General features: G+C 45.8%; 1 protein-coding gene across 1 annotated transcript in view; it reads left to right on the top strand.

Annotated features, from left to right (window-relative positions):
- epha8 (eph receptor A8) overlaps positions 1–17,730 on the top strand; it is a 95,812-nt gene that overhangs the window by 30,512 nt on the left and 47,570 nt on the right. Inside the window, exon 2 of the mRNA XM_029775232.1 lies at positions 9,704–9,768. Coding sequence (XP_029631092.1) covers positions 9,704–9,768 — 65 coding nt within the window. The remainder of the gene's footprint in view (positions 1–9,703; positions 9,769–17,730) is intronic.

Here is a 17,730-nt window from a genome sequence, read left to right on the forward strand (position 1 = left end):
AGACATACAGTTTGAGATTATTGTGGGGTTTCACCAGTGGTTGAATGGGTAATTCAACTTTCTGTGAAAATGTTGTCCAAGGTTGCAACAGTAACCAAAGAGGGCGTGGTTTAGCAAAGGGTCAATTGTGACATCCATTTGTGACCTTGGATTGAGAGAGGGGCCCAGCGCATCATCAGCGCAAGACGATGGGAAAGAGACACCCTGAGGAAGAGAGGGAGAGAGATGATGGAGGGAGGGAGGAAGAGGGGCATGAGGGGGAGGGGAAGGTGGCAGTGCCATCTGTCTCAGTGACAGTGTTCTGACCCACTGCCCTCCTCAGCACCAGCAAGCCCAAATTAGGACCATCGCCACGCCAACTAATTACAATACGAGAGATAGAGAGAAAGTATAAATGAGAAAGAGAGAGAGAGTAGAGAACGAGACAGATACAGAGAAAGAAGGGTGTAAACAGTCTAATTTTAATGTGTGGAACATCAGCTGTTGTGACAGTGAACCTTGGGGCAGACATCAATTCCTCTGGATAAGGAGGCTGGTACACAAACAAACGCACACGCACACACACAAAGAAAGAAAGAAAGAAAGAAAGAAAGAAAGAAAGAAAGAAAGAAAGAAAGAAAGAAAGAAAGAAAGAAAGAGAAAGAGAGGGAGAGTGAGGGAGAGGGAAAAAGAAAGAGAGAGAGCGAGAGAGAGAGAACGAAACAAAGTCTCAAAGCTGACTAAATTGCTATCTGACCCTATACAGAGAATATGAATTGGCTGATTTATCTCTACTCATTCAGAGATACGAAGCAGAGACAGATCCTTACCAAGTACAGGCTGAGTGACCACCAATTGGCAATAGAAACCGGCAGATATAAAAAGACATAGCTACCCAAAGAGAAGTGTGTATGTGGTCACTGCACAAAAGGGGAGGTAGAGACAGAGATGCATTTTCCCTTCACTGTGAGAAATATTGCACACAAAGAGATTCATTATTCACAGAAATTACTACATTTATTCCAAATTGTATCTTATTAAACCCAGAGGAAAAACAAAAAATACTAATGGGCAAAGGTGCAACGGCTCCTCTTGCAGCAAAACATGTATTTTCCTGCCATAGCCTGAGGGACACTGAATAATAACATCTGCATAGTAAGCAGTAACTTACTTATTATTTGTATTATTATTATTATTATTGTTGTGATTATTATTTGAAATAGTAGTGGTACGGGTAGTATGGGTGATGGTAAGAGTAGTAGTTTAATGATGGTAGTGATAGTTGTGGTAGTAGTAGTAGTAAGGATGATGGTAGTTGTAGTACTGGGTAGAGATATTAGAGGTAGACATTCTACTAGTGGTTGTGGTTGTAGTAGGTTAGTTGTAGTATTAGTGTTAATAATAGTGGTGGTAGCATTCATTTTAGTAGTAATAATACTAGCTTGTTCATTTTCCATGTTTAGCCTTTTATTGTCCCTACTATTTATTCAATTTTTTTATTTTTACTATTGAATGTTACCATTTCATTGTTGTTATTTCTATTATTTATTTATTTGTTTTATTATTTACTACCATGCTATCTTATTATTCTTCATGATTGTTATAACAATGTATATTATATAAATTGTTGGTTTGGCAATATTGACGCAATGTTTTTGATGCCAAAAAAGCATCTTGAATTTGAAAGAGGGAGAGAGAGACAGAGAGAGAGACAGAGAGAGAGAGCGAGCGGGTGCAATAATATTACACGGAATACTGGCACATCTACATATAATGAAACAGGAAATACACTGCAAGAGAGAGTGAGAAACTTGCTGGCACAGGTTAAGATTTATAGCCCTCTCTGGTCCTGGCTAGGGCGAGATCTAGGGGACCATGTAACTCAGCTGGTGCCGGGGCCCTGGGATCCATCCGTTGGCAGTGAGTATGGTGCCAGAGGCTGGCCTTGGCTGGAGGAGGTGGCTCGCCAACTACGGCAGAGGAATGTGGTACACCGGCCACAACTGTCGTTGGCAGCTGGCTGGCTGCTGCTGGGGTTGGTGACTCTCTCACCACTGCTGAAGGCGATGGCTACCATGGTGGAGAAAGTTGAGACCCCTGGACGAGGCGCATCAGGGATCTGGAGGCAGGGGCTGGCTGGGCCCCAGAGATGAGATCAGGTGGTTCCCCAGGTGCAAGAGCAGGAGAGTCTTCCCGTGCAGGAGGGGAAACTGACTATGGACCTGATATGGAGAACAACTGAGAGCTAGAACAGCGGTAGATCTCTGGGCCTACTGGAGGAATAGGTAACTCTGAGCCTAGTCGGGTAAGAGCCTGATGACCCACCTGGGCTAGGGACTGAGGGCTGACTAGGGCTGGTGACAGCGTACCTAGTACAACTGAGAACTGATGACCAAGTTATATACACTGAGGGCCTAGCTCAGGAAACTTGTGGCCTATCAAGGCAGGAAGCTATAAGCCTGAAAGGCTGCAGGCTATATAGGTCTGGAGACAGCAAGCCTAGTGCAGCAAATGGGGGTGTAAGGGTACGTCTGACCTACCGAAGGGCAGGATACTCAAAGCCTACCTGAGAGGCAGAGCACTGAAGGTCTAGCAGAGAGTCACGGAACTCTAAACCTGACCCTACCAGGAAGGACGGGAACTCTGACCCTGCCGAGAAAGAAGGGAACTCTGACCCCACTGGGAAGGAAGGGAAATCTGACACTGCCGGGAAGGAAGGGAACTCTGACCCTGCCGGGTAGGAAGGGCACTCCGACCCTACCGTGGTGGTGGGGAACTCTGACCCTACCGTGGTGGCGGGGAACTCTGACCCTACCGTGGTGGCGGGGAACTCTGACCCTACTGTGGTGGTGGGGAACTCTGACCCTACCGTGGTGGCGGGGAACTCTGACCCTACCGTGGTGGCGGGGAACTCTGACCCTACTGTGGTGGTGGGGAACTCTGACCCTACCGTGGTGGCGGGGAACTGGATGTCTAGGTCAGGGGGTACATTGGGGGTGACTACTGGTGGTTCACCCGGGGTGATGTCGGATGGGTCCACCATGGAGCGGACTGGAGGGTTCCCTGAGTTGAAGTCTGGAAGATCTGTAGGTATTGGGGTCCTCGAGCTTGGAAATAACAAGGTGCTAGCAGTTGGGGCCAGCAGGGACCCCCGGCCTGAGACCGGCAGGTGCCACCAGGCAGAGGCTAACAGGGCCGGGCCAGCAGGAATGGTCTGAGTCCTTGTGGCCACAGGCTGAACTTCGAAGACAGGATGGGGCTTATCCCACCAGTCTGAGCAGTCAGCTGTGAATGTCCTCACCCACTAGTACTTAATGCTGATTGGTTTTGGTTCTGTGTGCTGTCCAGTTAGAACACGATTTGAGGCACACACAAACCACACACACACACACACACACACACACACACACACACACACACACACACACACACACACACACACACACACACACACACACACACACACACACACACACACACACACACACACACACACAGCTGCTTCCATTGAATATTTATTTAGGTGTGGTTCTAAAAGGGAAACAGATACAATCATTATGATCCATGAAGGCCAATCACATTTAGAGGGCCAGACTTTTTTTACAGAGAGAGCGAAAGGCATAACAATACTGTACGTGTTTCTCTGTAGCTCAGTTGGTAGAGCATGACTCTTGCAATGCCAGAATAGTGGGATCGATTCCCGCGACCACACATGTAAAAAAGTTATGCATGCATGTAAGTCGCTTTGGGTTAAAGCTTCTGCTAAATTGCATGTATTATATTATACAGACCATACTGAGTATGAGGATGAGGTTTAGGCTCCCAGGGCTCGGAGGGTAAACTGGGTCAAGGTGACATCACCTGCTGTGATTCTCCGCTCCTGGTTGCTGTGACAACGGCCCCGGCCTCAGGCATCCTACCTCATCTATCACACCTGTCACAAAGGTGTGTGTGTCTCTGTCTGGTGTCACAGCCCAATTCAGTGTGAGCTGAGCTGTGCAACACAAAGCGGTGTGATACAAAACCTTCCCAAACAAACTCACCTACGCCTCCACATTTCTCCGGGTCACCTTGGAGCCTGCATTAACATGAGCCCGGGGGGATGGCTGGCTGTCTGGGCTGGGATATGTCTCCATGCTGGATGGATGGCTGTCTGGGCTGGGATATGTCTCCATGCTGGATGGATGGCTGTCTGGGCTGGGATATGTCTCCATGCTGGATGGATGGCTGTCTGGGCTGGGATATGTCTCCATGCTGGATGGATGGCTGTCTAGGCTGGGATATGTCTCCATGCTGGATGGATGGCTGTCTGGGCTGGGATATGTCTCCATGCTGGATGGATGGCTGTCTGGGCTGGGATATGTCTCCATGCTGGATGGATGGCTGTCTGGGCTGGGATATGTCTCCATGCTGGATGGATGGCTGTCTGGGCTGGGATATGTCTCCATGCTGGATGGATGGCTGTCTAGGCTGGGATATGTCTCCATGCTGGATGGATGGCTGTCTGGGCTGGGATATGTCTCCATGCTGGATGGATGGCTGTCTGGGCTGGGATATGTCTCCATGCTGGATGGATGGCTGTCTGGGCTGGGATATGTCTCCATGCTGGATGGCTGGCTGTCTGGGCTGGGATATGTCTCCATGCTGGATGGATGGCTGTCTGGGCTGGGATATGTCTCCATGCTGGATGGATGGCTGTCTGGGCTGGGATATGTCTCCATGCTGGATGGATGGCTGTCTGGGCTGGGATATGTCTCCATGCTGGATGGATGGCTGAGGCTGGGGTTGGAATGGAGAAGTATGAGTTGTAAATGGGAGTGTGTGCTGATTGACTTTATTGATCACCCAGTGAGAAACGTCAACAGTGGGAAGGTGATTAGTTAGCCCATTAAAGTCTGACCCAGCAGCCACACACGTGTGTGCGCAGCAAGGTTATTATAGTAAACTAAAACTAAGGCTAAAACTAGTTATGTTAACTGAAATAAAATAATTAAACCATTTGAAAAACTAAAACTAAACTAAAGCTATGCTGAAACGATTATATTTGACTCCAAAACTAACTAAAATAATTTTTCTAAATTGTCTGCAAAAATGTCATGGGGTTTTCAATCTTTTGGGGGGTTTTCAAGCCTCTGAATCTGGCAGGTAAATGCTTTAAGGTAATGGCGAGGTTTCAAATAGACCTTGCTTGTGCATCATTATCACCAAAGTGCATCTACAGTGTATATACTAACAAGAGACTGGACTCATGGGAATACTTTTCCACAAATGTGGAAGGCAGGCAAGTGCAGGCGATAACATTCTAGCCAATGAGAGGGCAGATTCAAATGTGATCAACAGGCACAACCCTGATATAACATTGTTTTTGTCAAAGTTGCCGGGATGCCACATGCGTCAACTTATACATCTATTTCATGTTCACTAAATTTGACACTCCCATTGACCTCCATACAAAAAAATCCCCTCTTCCACTGGTTAACGCTTTATTTTCGCTACGTAGCTAGCGTAGCCAAAGGGCGATTTCAGAATGTGAGCTATTTTTATTTATTTTTTATTTTATTTCACCTTTATTTAACCAAGTAAGCTAGTTGAGAACAAGTTCTCATTTACAACTGCGACCTGGCTAAGATAAAGCAAAGCAGTGCGATACAAACAACACAGAGTTACACATGGAATAAACAACCGTACAGTTAATAACACAATAAATAATTTAAAAAATTAAAAAGTCTATATACAGTGTGTTCAAATGGCATGAGGAGGTAAGGTAATAAATATGCCATAGTAGCAAATTAGTTACAATTTAGCAGATTAACACTGGAGTGATCGATGAGCAGATGATGATGAGCAGATGATGGTGTGTAAGTAGTGATATTGGTGTGCAAAAGAGCAGCAAAGTAAATAAAAACAATATGGGGATGAGGTAGGTAGATTGGGTGGGCTATTTACAGATGGACTATGTACAGCTGCAGCGATCGGTTAGCTGCTGAGATAGCTGATGTTTAAAGTTAGTGATTTCAGCGATTTTTGTAATTCGTTCCAGTCACTGGCAGCAGAGAACTGGAAAGAAAGGCAGCCAAAGGAGGTGTTGGCTTTGGGTATGACCAGTGAGATATACCTGCTGGAGCATGTGCTACGGGTGGGTGTTGTTATCGTAACCAGTGAGCTTAGATAAGGAGGAGCTTTACCTAGCATAGACTTATAGATGACCTGGAGCCAGTGGGTCTTGCGACGAATATGTAGCGAGGGCCAGCCGACTAGAGCATACAGGTCGCAATGGTGGGTGGTATAAGGCGCTTAGGTAACAAAACGGATGTCCCTGTGATAGACTACATCCAATTTGCTGAGTAGAGTATTGGAAGCTATTTCGTAGATGACATCGCCGAAGTCGAGGGTCGGTAGGATAGTCAGTTTTACTAGGGTAAGTTTGGCGGCGTGAGTCTAGTCAGACACCTAGGTATTTGTAGTCCACGTATTCTAGGTCAGAACCGTCCAGAGTAGTGATGCTTGTCGGGCGGGCGGGTGCGGGCAGCGAATGGTTGAAAAGCATGCATTTGGTTTTACTAGAGTTTAAGAGCAGTTGGAGGCCACGGAAGGAGTGTTGTATAGCGTTGAAGCTCGTTTGGAGGTTAGTTAACACAGTGTCCAAAGAAGGGCCAGATGTATACAGAATGGTGTCATCTGCGTAGAGGTGGATCAGGGAATCACCCGCAGCAAGAGCGACATCGTTGATACATACAGAAAAAAGTCGGCCCGAAAATTGAACCCTGTGGTACCCCAATAGAGACTGTCAGAGGTCCGAACAACAGGCCCTCCGATTTGACACACTGAACTTTGTCTGAGAAGTAATTGGTGAACCAGGCCAGGCAGTCATTTGAGAAACCAAGGCTATTGAGTCTGCCGATAAGAATATGGTGATTGACAGAGTCGAAAGCCTTGGCCAGGTCAATGAAGACGGCTGCACAGTACTGTCTTTTATCGATGGCAGTTATGATATTGTTTAGTACCTTGAGCGTGGCTGAGGTGCACCCATGACCAGCTCGGAAACCGGATTGCACAGCGGAGAAGGTACGGTGAGATTAGAAATGGTCAGTGATCTGTTTATTAACTTGGCTTTCAAAGACTTTAGAAAGGCAGAGCAGGATGGATATAGGCCTATAACAGTTTCTGTCTAGAGTGTCACACCCTTTGAAGAGGGGGATGACCACGGCAGCTTTCCAATTTTTAGGGATATCGGACGATACGAAGGTTGAGGTTGAACAGAGGTTGAACAGACTGGTAATAGGGGTTGCAACAATGGCGGCGGATAATTTTAGAAAGAGAGGGTCCAGATTGTCTAGCCCAGCTGATTTGTACGGGCCCAGGTTTTGCAGCTCTTTCAGAACATCTGCGATCTGGATTTGGGTGAAGGAGAAGCTGGGTAGGCTCGGGTAAGTAGCTGCGGGAGCTGCGGAGCAGTTGCCCAGGGTTGGGGTAGCCAGGAGGAAATCATGGCCAGCCGTAGAGAAATGCTTATTTATCGGTGGTGACCGTGTTACCTAGCCTCAGTGCAGTGGGCAGCTGGGAGGAGGTGCTCTTGTTCTCCATGGACTTTACAGTGTCCCCAAACTTTTTGGAGTTAGAGCTACAGGATGCAAATTTCTGTTTGAAAAAGCTAGCCTTTGCTTTCCTGACTGACTGTGTGTATTGGTTCCTGACTTCCCTGAACAGTTGCATATCGCGGGGCTATTCGATGCTATTGCAGTCCGCCACAGGATGTTTTTGTGCTGGTCAAGGGCAGTCAGGTCTGGAGTGAACCAAGGGCCATATCTGTTCTTAGTTCTACATTTTTTGAAAGGGGCATGCTTATTTAAGATGGTGAGGAAATTACTTTTAAAGAACGACCAGGCATCCTCGACTGACGGGATGAGGTCAATATCCTTCCAGGATACCCGGGCCAGGTCGATTAGAAAGGCCTGCTCGCAGAAGCGTTTTAGGGAGCATTTGACAGTGATGAGGGGTGGTCGTTTGACCGCGGACCCATAGTGGATGCAGGCAATGAGGCAGTGATCGCTGAGATCCTGATTGAAAACAGCAGAGGTGTATTTGGAGGGCAAGATGGTCTGGATAATATCTATGAGGGTGCCCATGTTTACGGATTTAGGGTTATACCTGGTGGTTTCCTTGATAATTTGTGTGAGATTGAGGGCATCTAGCTTATATTGTAGGATTGCTGGGGTGTTAAGCATATCCCAGTTTAGGTCACCTAACAGAACGAACTCTGAAGATAGATGGGGGCAATCAATTCACATATGGTGTCCAGGGCACAGCTGGGAGCTGAGGGGGGTCAATAACAGGCGGCAACAGTGAGAGACTTATTTCTGGAGAGATTAATTTTAAAAATTAGAAGCTCGAACTGTTTGGGCATAGACCTGGAAAGTATGACAGAACTTTGCAAGCTATCTCTGCAGTAGATTGCAACTCCTCCCCCTTTGGCACTTCTATCCTGACGGAAAATGTTGTAGTTGGGTATGGAAATCTCAGAATTTTTGGTGGCCTTCCTAAGCCAGGATTCGGACATGGCTAGGACATCAGGGTTGGCGGAGTGTGCAAAAGCAGTGAGCAAAACAAACTTAGGGAGGAGGCTTCTGATGTTAACATGCATGAAACCAAGGCTTTTTTGATTACAGAAGTCAAGAAATGAGTGTGCCCAAGGACATGCAGGGCCTGGGTTAGCCTCCACATCACCTGAGGAACAGAGGAGGAGTAGGATGAGGGTACGGCTAACGGCAAGCAAAACTGGCCGTCTAGTGCGTTGGGGACAGAGAATAGCAATAGCAATACAAACATTAAACTCTAAACTTCCAGTGGTCGGTCGAAAACAGCAAAACCCCTTATGGGATTACTTTGAGTACTTTCTGTCAGATAGAGGTAACAGTACTTGACCCTTCTTACATGTACTACTAAAGTTAAAAAGCATTGGATTGGTGGTAGCATGGACAAGAGAGAGTACCCAACCTAACCTATGACCTGACCCATCATCTTACGTATTCTTATTGTCATGACATCCAACAAATGTAAACACCTGGAGTTAGCTAAACAGCATTGACACTTGGATTGGAACCGGTGCTATGGTCAGATGACATGAAAATAGAGATTTTTTGCCACACACACCAGTGGTGGGATTGGGGTCTAAATAAGGATGCATAAGCAGAAAAGAACCCCATACCTACTGGAAAATATGGTGGTGGGTCTTAGATGTTATGGGTCTTTTTTGCTTTATGGGACAATTTGTATTATTTCTTTTGTACAGTCTTTTTTTCTTCACTTTATCAAGGTTTCCAATCATTTTGGACCTGACTGTATTTTCTGTCCCTAACACTGAAAATAGAACTGAAAATAAACTAAATAAAAACTTGCAAATCAGGTCAGAAAAAGAACTGAAACTAAACAGATTTTCTAATAAAAATTTAAAAATGAATCGAAATAAAACACAAAACTATAATAACCTTGGCACACAGACACACTCACTGTTACCAATATGTAATATTCTTCAGCTCAGGAATGGGAACGATAGCTACCTGTGGGAGACACAAAGCCATTTAATGGTGTTTCCAAATGTACAAATACGTATCACAGATGTCTTTGCAGCTGTCCATGCACTCTGTTCGTTATAGTGTGTGTGACTGTGAGTACTACACACATTTCATATATATTTATCCTCACAGATGTTCTTTCTGTTTTGTAGTGAATCTACTAGACACATCCTCAATATCAGGAGACTGGGGCTGGCTAACATACCCATCACATGGGGTAAGTATTTCTCCTGTGTGTGTGTGCGTGCGGGCGGGCGTGTAATCCATCTCAGGACTGAAGCAGAGATACAGTGGAGTAGTGAAGTGTATTAACTATAACTTTTTCTTGAAAGTGCCAGTAAAGTGTAATAATGACCCACTGGACACAGACGTCAATTCAACGTCTATTTGAAATGAAATGATGTGGAAACAACGATGATTCAACCAGTGTGTGCCCAGTGGTGAAATGCTGTCAATGCATGGAACTGGTACACTGATGTCCTCATTATTCTCCCATCAGCGTCCTTTCCGCCTATCTCGTCAGTCTGACACATTGTTTGATCTCACAATACAGCAAAGAGGAGCGGGAACACAGAGGCAGAGAGAAGGAGGCGGAGAACAAGGGAAAGAAGAGGAGACAAGTGTAAAGCACTTTGAGACGCAGTGACAAGTGGGAAGAAATGCGATCCATTTATATAGTTATTGTTAAGAGGCAGAGGGGGAAGATAAAAGACAGAGGAAGAACGACGATGGGGGGAGTGGGGGGGTTGAGCAGGAAAGGATGAAAGGGGATGAATAAGGTAAGTAGTAAATGTTGTAGATGTAGCAGAAAGAAGAGACCAATAGAACTGGTGCAGGGAGGAGAAGGAGAAGCTAAGGAGAAGAGGGAGGAGAAAGAGAAGTGAAAGAAGAAGCAGGAGAGGAGAGAGCTGGCCCCTGTTTCCTCCTCAGTAAATTAGCATATTGTAACAGTGGGGGATGATGCGTGGGGTATTGAATTAGCCACTCTCAGAGTGATCAGGGCAGTGAGTTGTCCCTGTCCTGCCACACATGCTCACACACACATACACACATACACACAAACACACACACATGAATGTGCGTTAGAGCTGTCACTTTCCTCTCCACGCTCCTGTCAGAGATGTCACCATGGTGATTTACCCAGCATGCCTCACTCCCCACTGGGACACAATTACCCAATCAACCAATCAGCTCATTGTCTGATGATGTGATTGTTAAGAAACAGACATGAGAAAATAGACTCCTCCGGCTGTAGAGTTGGGCCAGTGGTTCCCAAACTTTTATAGTCCTGTACCCCTTCAAGCATTCAACCTCCAGCTGCATACCCCCTCTAGCACCAGGGTCAGCTCAATCTCAAATGTTGTTTTTTGCCATCATTGTAAGCCTGCCACACACACAAACTATACGATACATTTATTAAACATAAGAATGAGTGTGAGTTTTTGTCACAACCCGGTTCGTGGGAAGTGACAAAGAGCTGTTATAGGACTAGGGCACAAATAATATAATAATAATAATCAATCATTTTGCTCTTTATTTAGCCATCTTACATATAAAACTTTATTTGTTCATCAAAAATTGTGAATAACTCACCACAGGTCAATGAGAAGGGTGTGCTTGAAAGGATGCACATAACTCTGCAATGTTGAGTTGTATTGGAGAGAGTCTTCGTCTTAAATCATTTTCCACACACAGTCTGTGCCTGTATATAGTTGTTATGCTAGTGAGGGCTGAGAATCCACTCTCACATACGTACGTGGTTGCAAAGGGCATCAGTGTCTTAACCGCGCAATTTCCCAAGACAGGATACTCTGAGCGCAGCCCTATCTCGAAATCTGGCAGTGGATTCTGATTCAATTCAATTTTCACAGAACCGCTTGTTGCAATTTCGATGAGGCTCTCTTGTTCAGATATCGGTAAGTGGACTGGAGGCAGGGCATGAAAGGGTTAACGAATCCATTTGCTTGTGTCGTCCGCTTCGGGAAAGTACCTGCATAATTGCGCACCCAGATCACTCAGGTGATTCACTATATCACTTTTGACATTGTCCGTAAGCTTGAGTTCACTTGCACACAAAAAATCATACAATGATGGAAAGATCTGTGTGTTGTCCTTGTTAATGCAGACAGAGAAGAGCTCCAACTTCTTAATCATAGCCTCAATGTTGTCCTGCACAGTCCCTGTAATCCTAGATTCAGATCATTCAGGCGAGAAAAAACATCACCCAGATAGGCCAGTCATGTGAGAAACTCATCATCATGCAAGCGGTCAGACAAGTGAAAATGATGGTCAGTAAAGAAACTTTAAGCTCATCTCTCAATTCAAAAAAATGTGTCAATACTTTACCCCTTGATAACGCTTGTAAAAGCGTTACATGGACGCTGCCCATATCATTGCATAATGCAGAAAATACACGAGAGTTCAGGGGCCTTGCTTTAACAAGGTTAACCAGTTTCACTGTAGTGTCCAAAACGTCTTTCAAGCTGTCAGGTATTCCCTAGGCAGCAAGAGCCTCTTGGTGGATGCTGCAGTGTAGCCAAGTGGCTTCGGGAGCAACTGCTAGCACGTGCGTTACCACTCCTCTATGTCTCCCTGTCATGGCTTTTGCGCCATCAGTACAGATACCAACACATCTTGACCACCAAAGTCCATTTGATGTCACAAAGTTATCCAGTACTTTAAAAAATCCTCTCCCGTTGTCCTGATTTCCAGTGGTTTGCAGAAGAGGATGTCTTCCTTAATTGACCCCCCATAAACGTAACAGACATATACCAGGAGCAGTGCCAGGCCCGCCACGTCTGTTGACTCATCCAGCTGTAATGCAAAGAGTTCACTGGCTTGTATGCGAAGCAGTAATTGTTTCAAAACATCTCCTGCCATGTCGCTGATGCATCGTGAAACAGTGTTGTTTGATGAAGGAAATTTCTGTTTTGTTTTTTGGGCCTTTTCCGCCAACATTGTTCCAGCCATATCCACGGCAGCAGGAATAATTAAGTCCTCCACAATAGTATGGGGCTTGCCTGTCCTAGCCACTCGGTAGCTCACCATATAAGATGCTTCTAGCCCCTTCTTATTAACGGTATCTGTTGCTTTTATACATATCTTACTACTCAAAAGTTGTCTTAATTCTCGCTCAAAAAACTCCTGTGGCCTATTTTTCAAATTGGCATGTTTCATTTCTAAATGTCTGCGCAAGAGAGAAGGTTTCACCCACAAGAGAGTAACGGTTAATGTGATTGGATGTTAATTATTTGACTAGGCTACCTGTATTTGACATTGTGCTGTTATTTTGCTGAACACTAGATGGTTTAATTAGATTTTGGCAGTGAATTAAAGGCTACTCAGGTGAGAGAAAAAACTCACCCAAATGTTGGAAAATATAAATGTACTGTTTGAATTTTTTATTTTCTATGTGAATCACATTTTTATTTTGCTTACCCCCGACGGACTACCTGAGTTGGGCAAACTCTGTGAGATGTCAGTTTGAAGTTGGTATAAATGTTCCAAGACAACTATCAAGCGATAAAATCGAATGAAATGTTTGTCAGGTGCGTCGTAAAAGCTAGACCAAGGCGCAGCGGGTATCATGTTCATCTTTATTTATGGTATAAGAGAACACCTAAACAAAATATAAACGAATGCCAAACAACAGTTCCGTAAGGACACAAGCACTATACGAAAAACAACCACACACAAAACCCAAAGGAAAACAGGCTGCCTAAGTATGGCTTCCAATCAGAGACAACGAAAGACACCTGCCTCTGATTGGAAACCACACTCGGCAAACCTGGAAAATGGAACATAGAAAATGAAAACTAGAACCAAATTCCCCTAGACAAAAAACCCCAAAACACAAAACAAACACCCCCTGCCACGCCCTGACCAACTACAATGACAAATAACCCCTTTTCTGGCCAGGACGTGACAGTAAAGTGCTGGCACAGGGCGAACTGGGCTGTGCTGGAGATTGAGGGCTGCCGTGCGTAGAGCAGGCGCAGGGTAGGCTGGACCTAGGAGACGCACTGGTGGCCAGATGTGCTGCGCCGGCGCACTTCTCCCTGGCTGGATGCCCACTCTAGCACGGCACTTGCGGGGGGCTGGTATCGACCGTACCGGACTGTGCGTGCAGATGGGCGAGACCGTGCGCACTTCTGCATAGCACGGTGCTCTCCACATCAACCGCTCCCCACGGTAAGCACGGGGAGGTGGCTCAGGTCTATTGCCTGACTCCGCCAATCTCCCTGTGTGCCCCCCCCCCCCCAAAAAAAATTGGGGGCTGCCTCTCAGGCTCCTGTAGCTGACTTAACTTCTCCTCCCAGAATCGCCGTTTCGCCTTCCAAGTCCATTTTTCTCCACTCTTCCCCTGCTCCTTACCCCGCTGCTTGGTCTTCTTTAGGTGGGTGGTTCTGTCAGGTGCGTCGTTAAAGCTAGACCATGGCGCAGCGGGTATCATGCTCATCTTCTTTATTTATAGCATAAGAGAACACTTAAACAAAATATAAACAAATGCCAAACAACAGTTCTGTAAGGACACAAGCACCATACGAAAAACAACCACCCACAAAACCCAAAGGAAAACAGGCTGCCTAAGTATGGCTTCCAATCAGAGACAACAAAAGACACCTGCCTCAGATTGGAAACCACACTCGGCAAACCTGGAAAACGGAACATAGAAAATGAAAACTAGAACCAAAATCCCCTAGACAAAAACCCCCAAAACACAACACAAACACTCCCTGCAACGCCCTGACCAACTACAATGACAAATAACCCCTTTTCTGGCCAGGACGTGACAATGTTATTGGTCACATACACATATTTAGCAGATGTTATTGCGGGTGTAGCGAAATGCTTGTGTTGCTAGCTCCAACAGTGCAGCAATATCTAACAACTCACAACAATACACACAAATTTAAAAGTAAAATAATGGAATTAAGAAATATATAAATATTAGGATTAGCAATGTCGGAGTGGCATTGACTAAAATACAGTAGAAAAGAATACAGTATATAATATGAAATGAGTAAAGCAGTATGTATACATTATTAAAGTGACTAGTGTTCCATTATTAAAGTGACCAGTGATTCCATGTCTATGTATATAGGGCAGCAGCCTCCAAGGTGCAGGGTTGAGTGGTAGCCGGCTAGTGATGGCTATTTAACAGTCACATGGCCTTGAGATAGAAGCTGTTTTTCAGATAGGGAGTTCTACTCCGCATCACATATGTTATGTAAATCTCATCTCAGTGGTGAAAATACCCTTAAAAGCTCAGTTTAAGAAGGCTCTTAGAAAGCTCTTAGTCAGAACCCTAGCAGTGCTTAGCAGAGACCTCTCTACCGCACGTATCTGCACTCAAGACTTTAGAAAAAGGGTAATTCTAAAATTTGAGGTATAATCAAAGTGTACTGGATCATTTGATTTGATTTGACAGATGTGAGGATTTATCGTGATATTCCTCACTTGGTATTCCATGAATTCCTATGTGTGTGTTCACATCCCTGCAGTGGCATGTTTATTGTGATGCCTCTCACACATGGGGTTCTGTATGTGTGTGAGGAATAAATAAACTGCAGGAATAGAAGGACAGAAAGAGATGACTGGCAGAAAATGTAACTGATAGTATGGGAATGCATATATATGTGGACATTTCTGTGTTTTGGTGTGTGTGTGTGTGCGTGTGCGTGTGTGTGTGTTTGTGTTTGTGTGTGTGTGTGTGTGTGTGTGTGTGTGTGTGTGTGTGTGTGTGTGTGTGTGTGTGTGTGTGTGTGTGTGTGTGTGTGTGTGTGTGTGTGGTGTATGTTGGCAGTAGTGGTGAGTTGCTGAGCTGTGGTAGCATTGCCCTTGTGGAGGGAAGGCTCTCCCCCATGGGATCTGTGATAAACGGGAGTCATGACAGCTTCTGTAACGAAGCAGACTGATAGGCCACTACACACACACACGCACGCACACACACACACACACACACACACACACACACACACACACACACACACACACACACACACACACACACACACACACACACACACACACACACACACACACACACACACACACACACACACACACACACACACACACACACAGGGTCACAGGCTCACATACAGACAAAACTCTGGTAATTTTGCTACTCTGATGGTGTATGAAATGTTCCACCCAGCAACACCAGTTTTCTGTCATCTCATTTTTTACTTTGACCTCTCATCAGGCTTTAGAAACCCTCTGATGAAGAGAGAGAGAGAGAGAGAGAGAGCGAGAGATTGAGAGAGAGATTGAGAGAGAGATTGAGAGAGCGAGAGCGAGAGCGAGAGCGAGAGCGAGAGCGAGAGCGAGAGAGACTATGGACAGAGAGTGAGGTGTGCAGAGATAGAGAGGTATCCCACTGCCTATAGGAAAAGAAATAACAGCAGCAATGGCTGGGCTGCTGGTAGATTAGTCTGTGTGTGCGTGTGCGTGTGTCTGTGTCTGCGCACGTACGTGTGTGTGTGCACGTGCGTGTGTGTCTGGTTTGTGTGTGTGTGTGTTTGTGTTACTGGGTTTGTGGTATGGATTAAAATTGTCTCCCTGCTGCTCATCGATTGTGAAATCCTGGACAGGCCTAGGAAGAGACAGAGAGAAAGAGAGGGGAGGGGAAAGAGAGCATACCGATGTGTGTGTGAGCGCCAGTCAGAGATGAAGGGAAGGAGAGAGGGAGCGATGGAGAGGTAAGCACTGGAGAGATAGAGGAAGAGGGGAACGTTCCAAAGCTTGTGGCTGACTGTGTGTCCAGGAAACATGAAGCGTAGAATGCGTATAGAACAGCCAAAGTGTGAACACTATCTTACACTTCCGCAGAGAGGAGAAGGGAATGGTTGATGTTCAGTATGGTAGGCTACATACCCGTAGAAAGAGGACAGAAATAGATAACCTCAGAATGGAGATAGCAGGTGCATGGAAAAGACTGGGTGTAATATCTAGATTGACAGGAGAAAGGTCTTAAAATAAATTTTATCAGGACTGACGATGGGACATATGACAAACTGTAATAGACTGCTGATTAGCCCTGTGTGTGTGTGTGTGTGTGTGTGTGCGTGTGCGTGACAGATTGAGAGGCCTTTTATTAGCGCCCCTAGCTCTCCCCCCTGTCTGCGGCTCATTTATATGACATCATGAGGTATCACGCCTCCCCGTCAGGGGGCCTCCTTCTATCCAATTTAGTCAGGCTGCACTGAGGACGCCCGTGGGCAGCCCCAGGAGCCGCAGAGAGCTGCAAAACTCTCTCTCTCACACACACACCACACACACATACACACACAGATGTCAGGAGCCATCAGGCAGAGCAGGAAGACTTTATTATCTTGCTGTCCACTCCTTATCGGTCATGACAGGTTCATCCACCGGCCGCCCCATGATGCAATCGATACCAGTGACAGGACTGTGGGTGTGTGTGTGTGTGTGGGGGTGTGTGTGTGGTGTGTGTGTGTGTGTGTGTGTGTGTGTGTGTGTGTGTGTGTGTGTGTGTGTGTGTGTGTGTGTGTGTGTGTGGGGGTGTGGATGTTTGTTTGTGAAGAGCGGGGGTGATGAACTCGCAAAGCAAAAACGATGATTTGCCAAAGTGTCAAAAACCCACGAACCCCCACAGTCATTATCATCACACACATGCTATTTGTATCTTTCTCAGACAGACAGACAGACAGACAGACAGACAGACAGACAGACAGACAGACAGACAGACAGACAGACACACACACACACACACACACACACACACATACATACACACACACACACAGAGAGAGAAGCCCCCAACGGTCTGAAGCAGGTGCAGTTGTTACCTGAAACAGTGTGTGATTGATGGGACAGTACAGATGGATCCTGCCAAAACACAGGTCTGACACACGCGCATGCGCGCACACATGCGCACACACACACACACACACACGCACACACACACACACACACACACACACACACATTCGGACTAGCCGAGAGAGAGAGAGAGAGAGAGCGAACAAAGGGGATAGAGACCTGAGAGAGAGGGAACATGGCAGAAAAATGGAACACAAGAGAGAAGCGTGACCTTTCATTATATAAAACGTATAGCTTCCTGAATATTGTCAATACCAGTGTACAGTACAAACAGTGTTTTCAATCAATCATCAGGCCTGTTTTATAGACCGTATAGAGCATGAAAGTTTCT

This window comes from Salmo trutta, chromosome 14, assembly GCF_901001165.1.
Source record: "Salmo trutta chromosome 14, fSalTru1.1, whole genome shotgun sequence".
Taxonomy (NCBI): Eukaryota; Metazoa; Chordata; class Actinopteri; order Salmoniformes; family Salmonidae; genus Salmo; species Salmo trutta.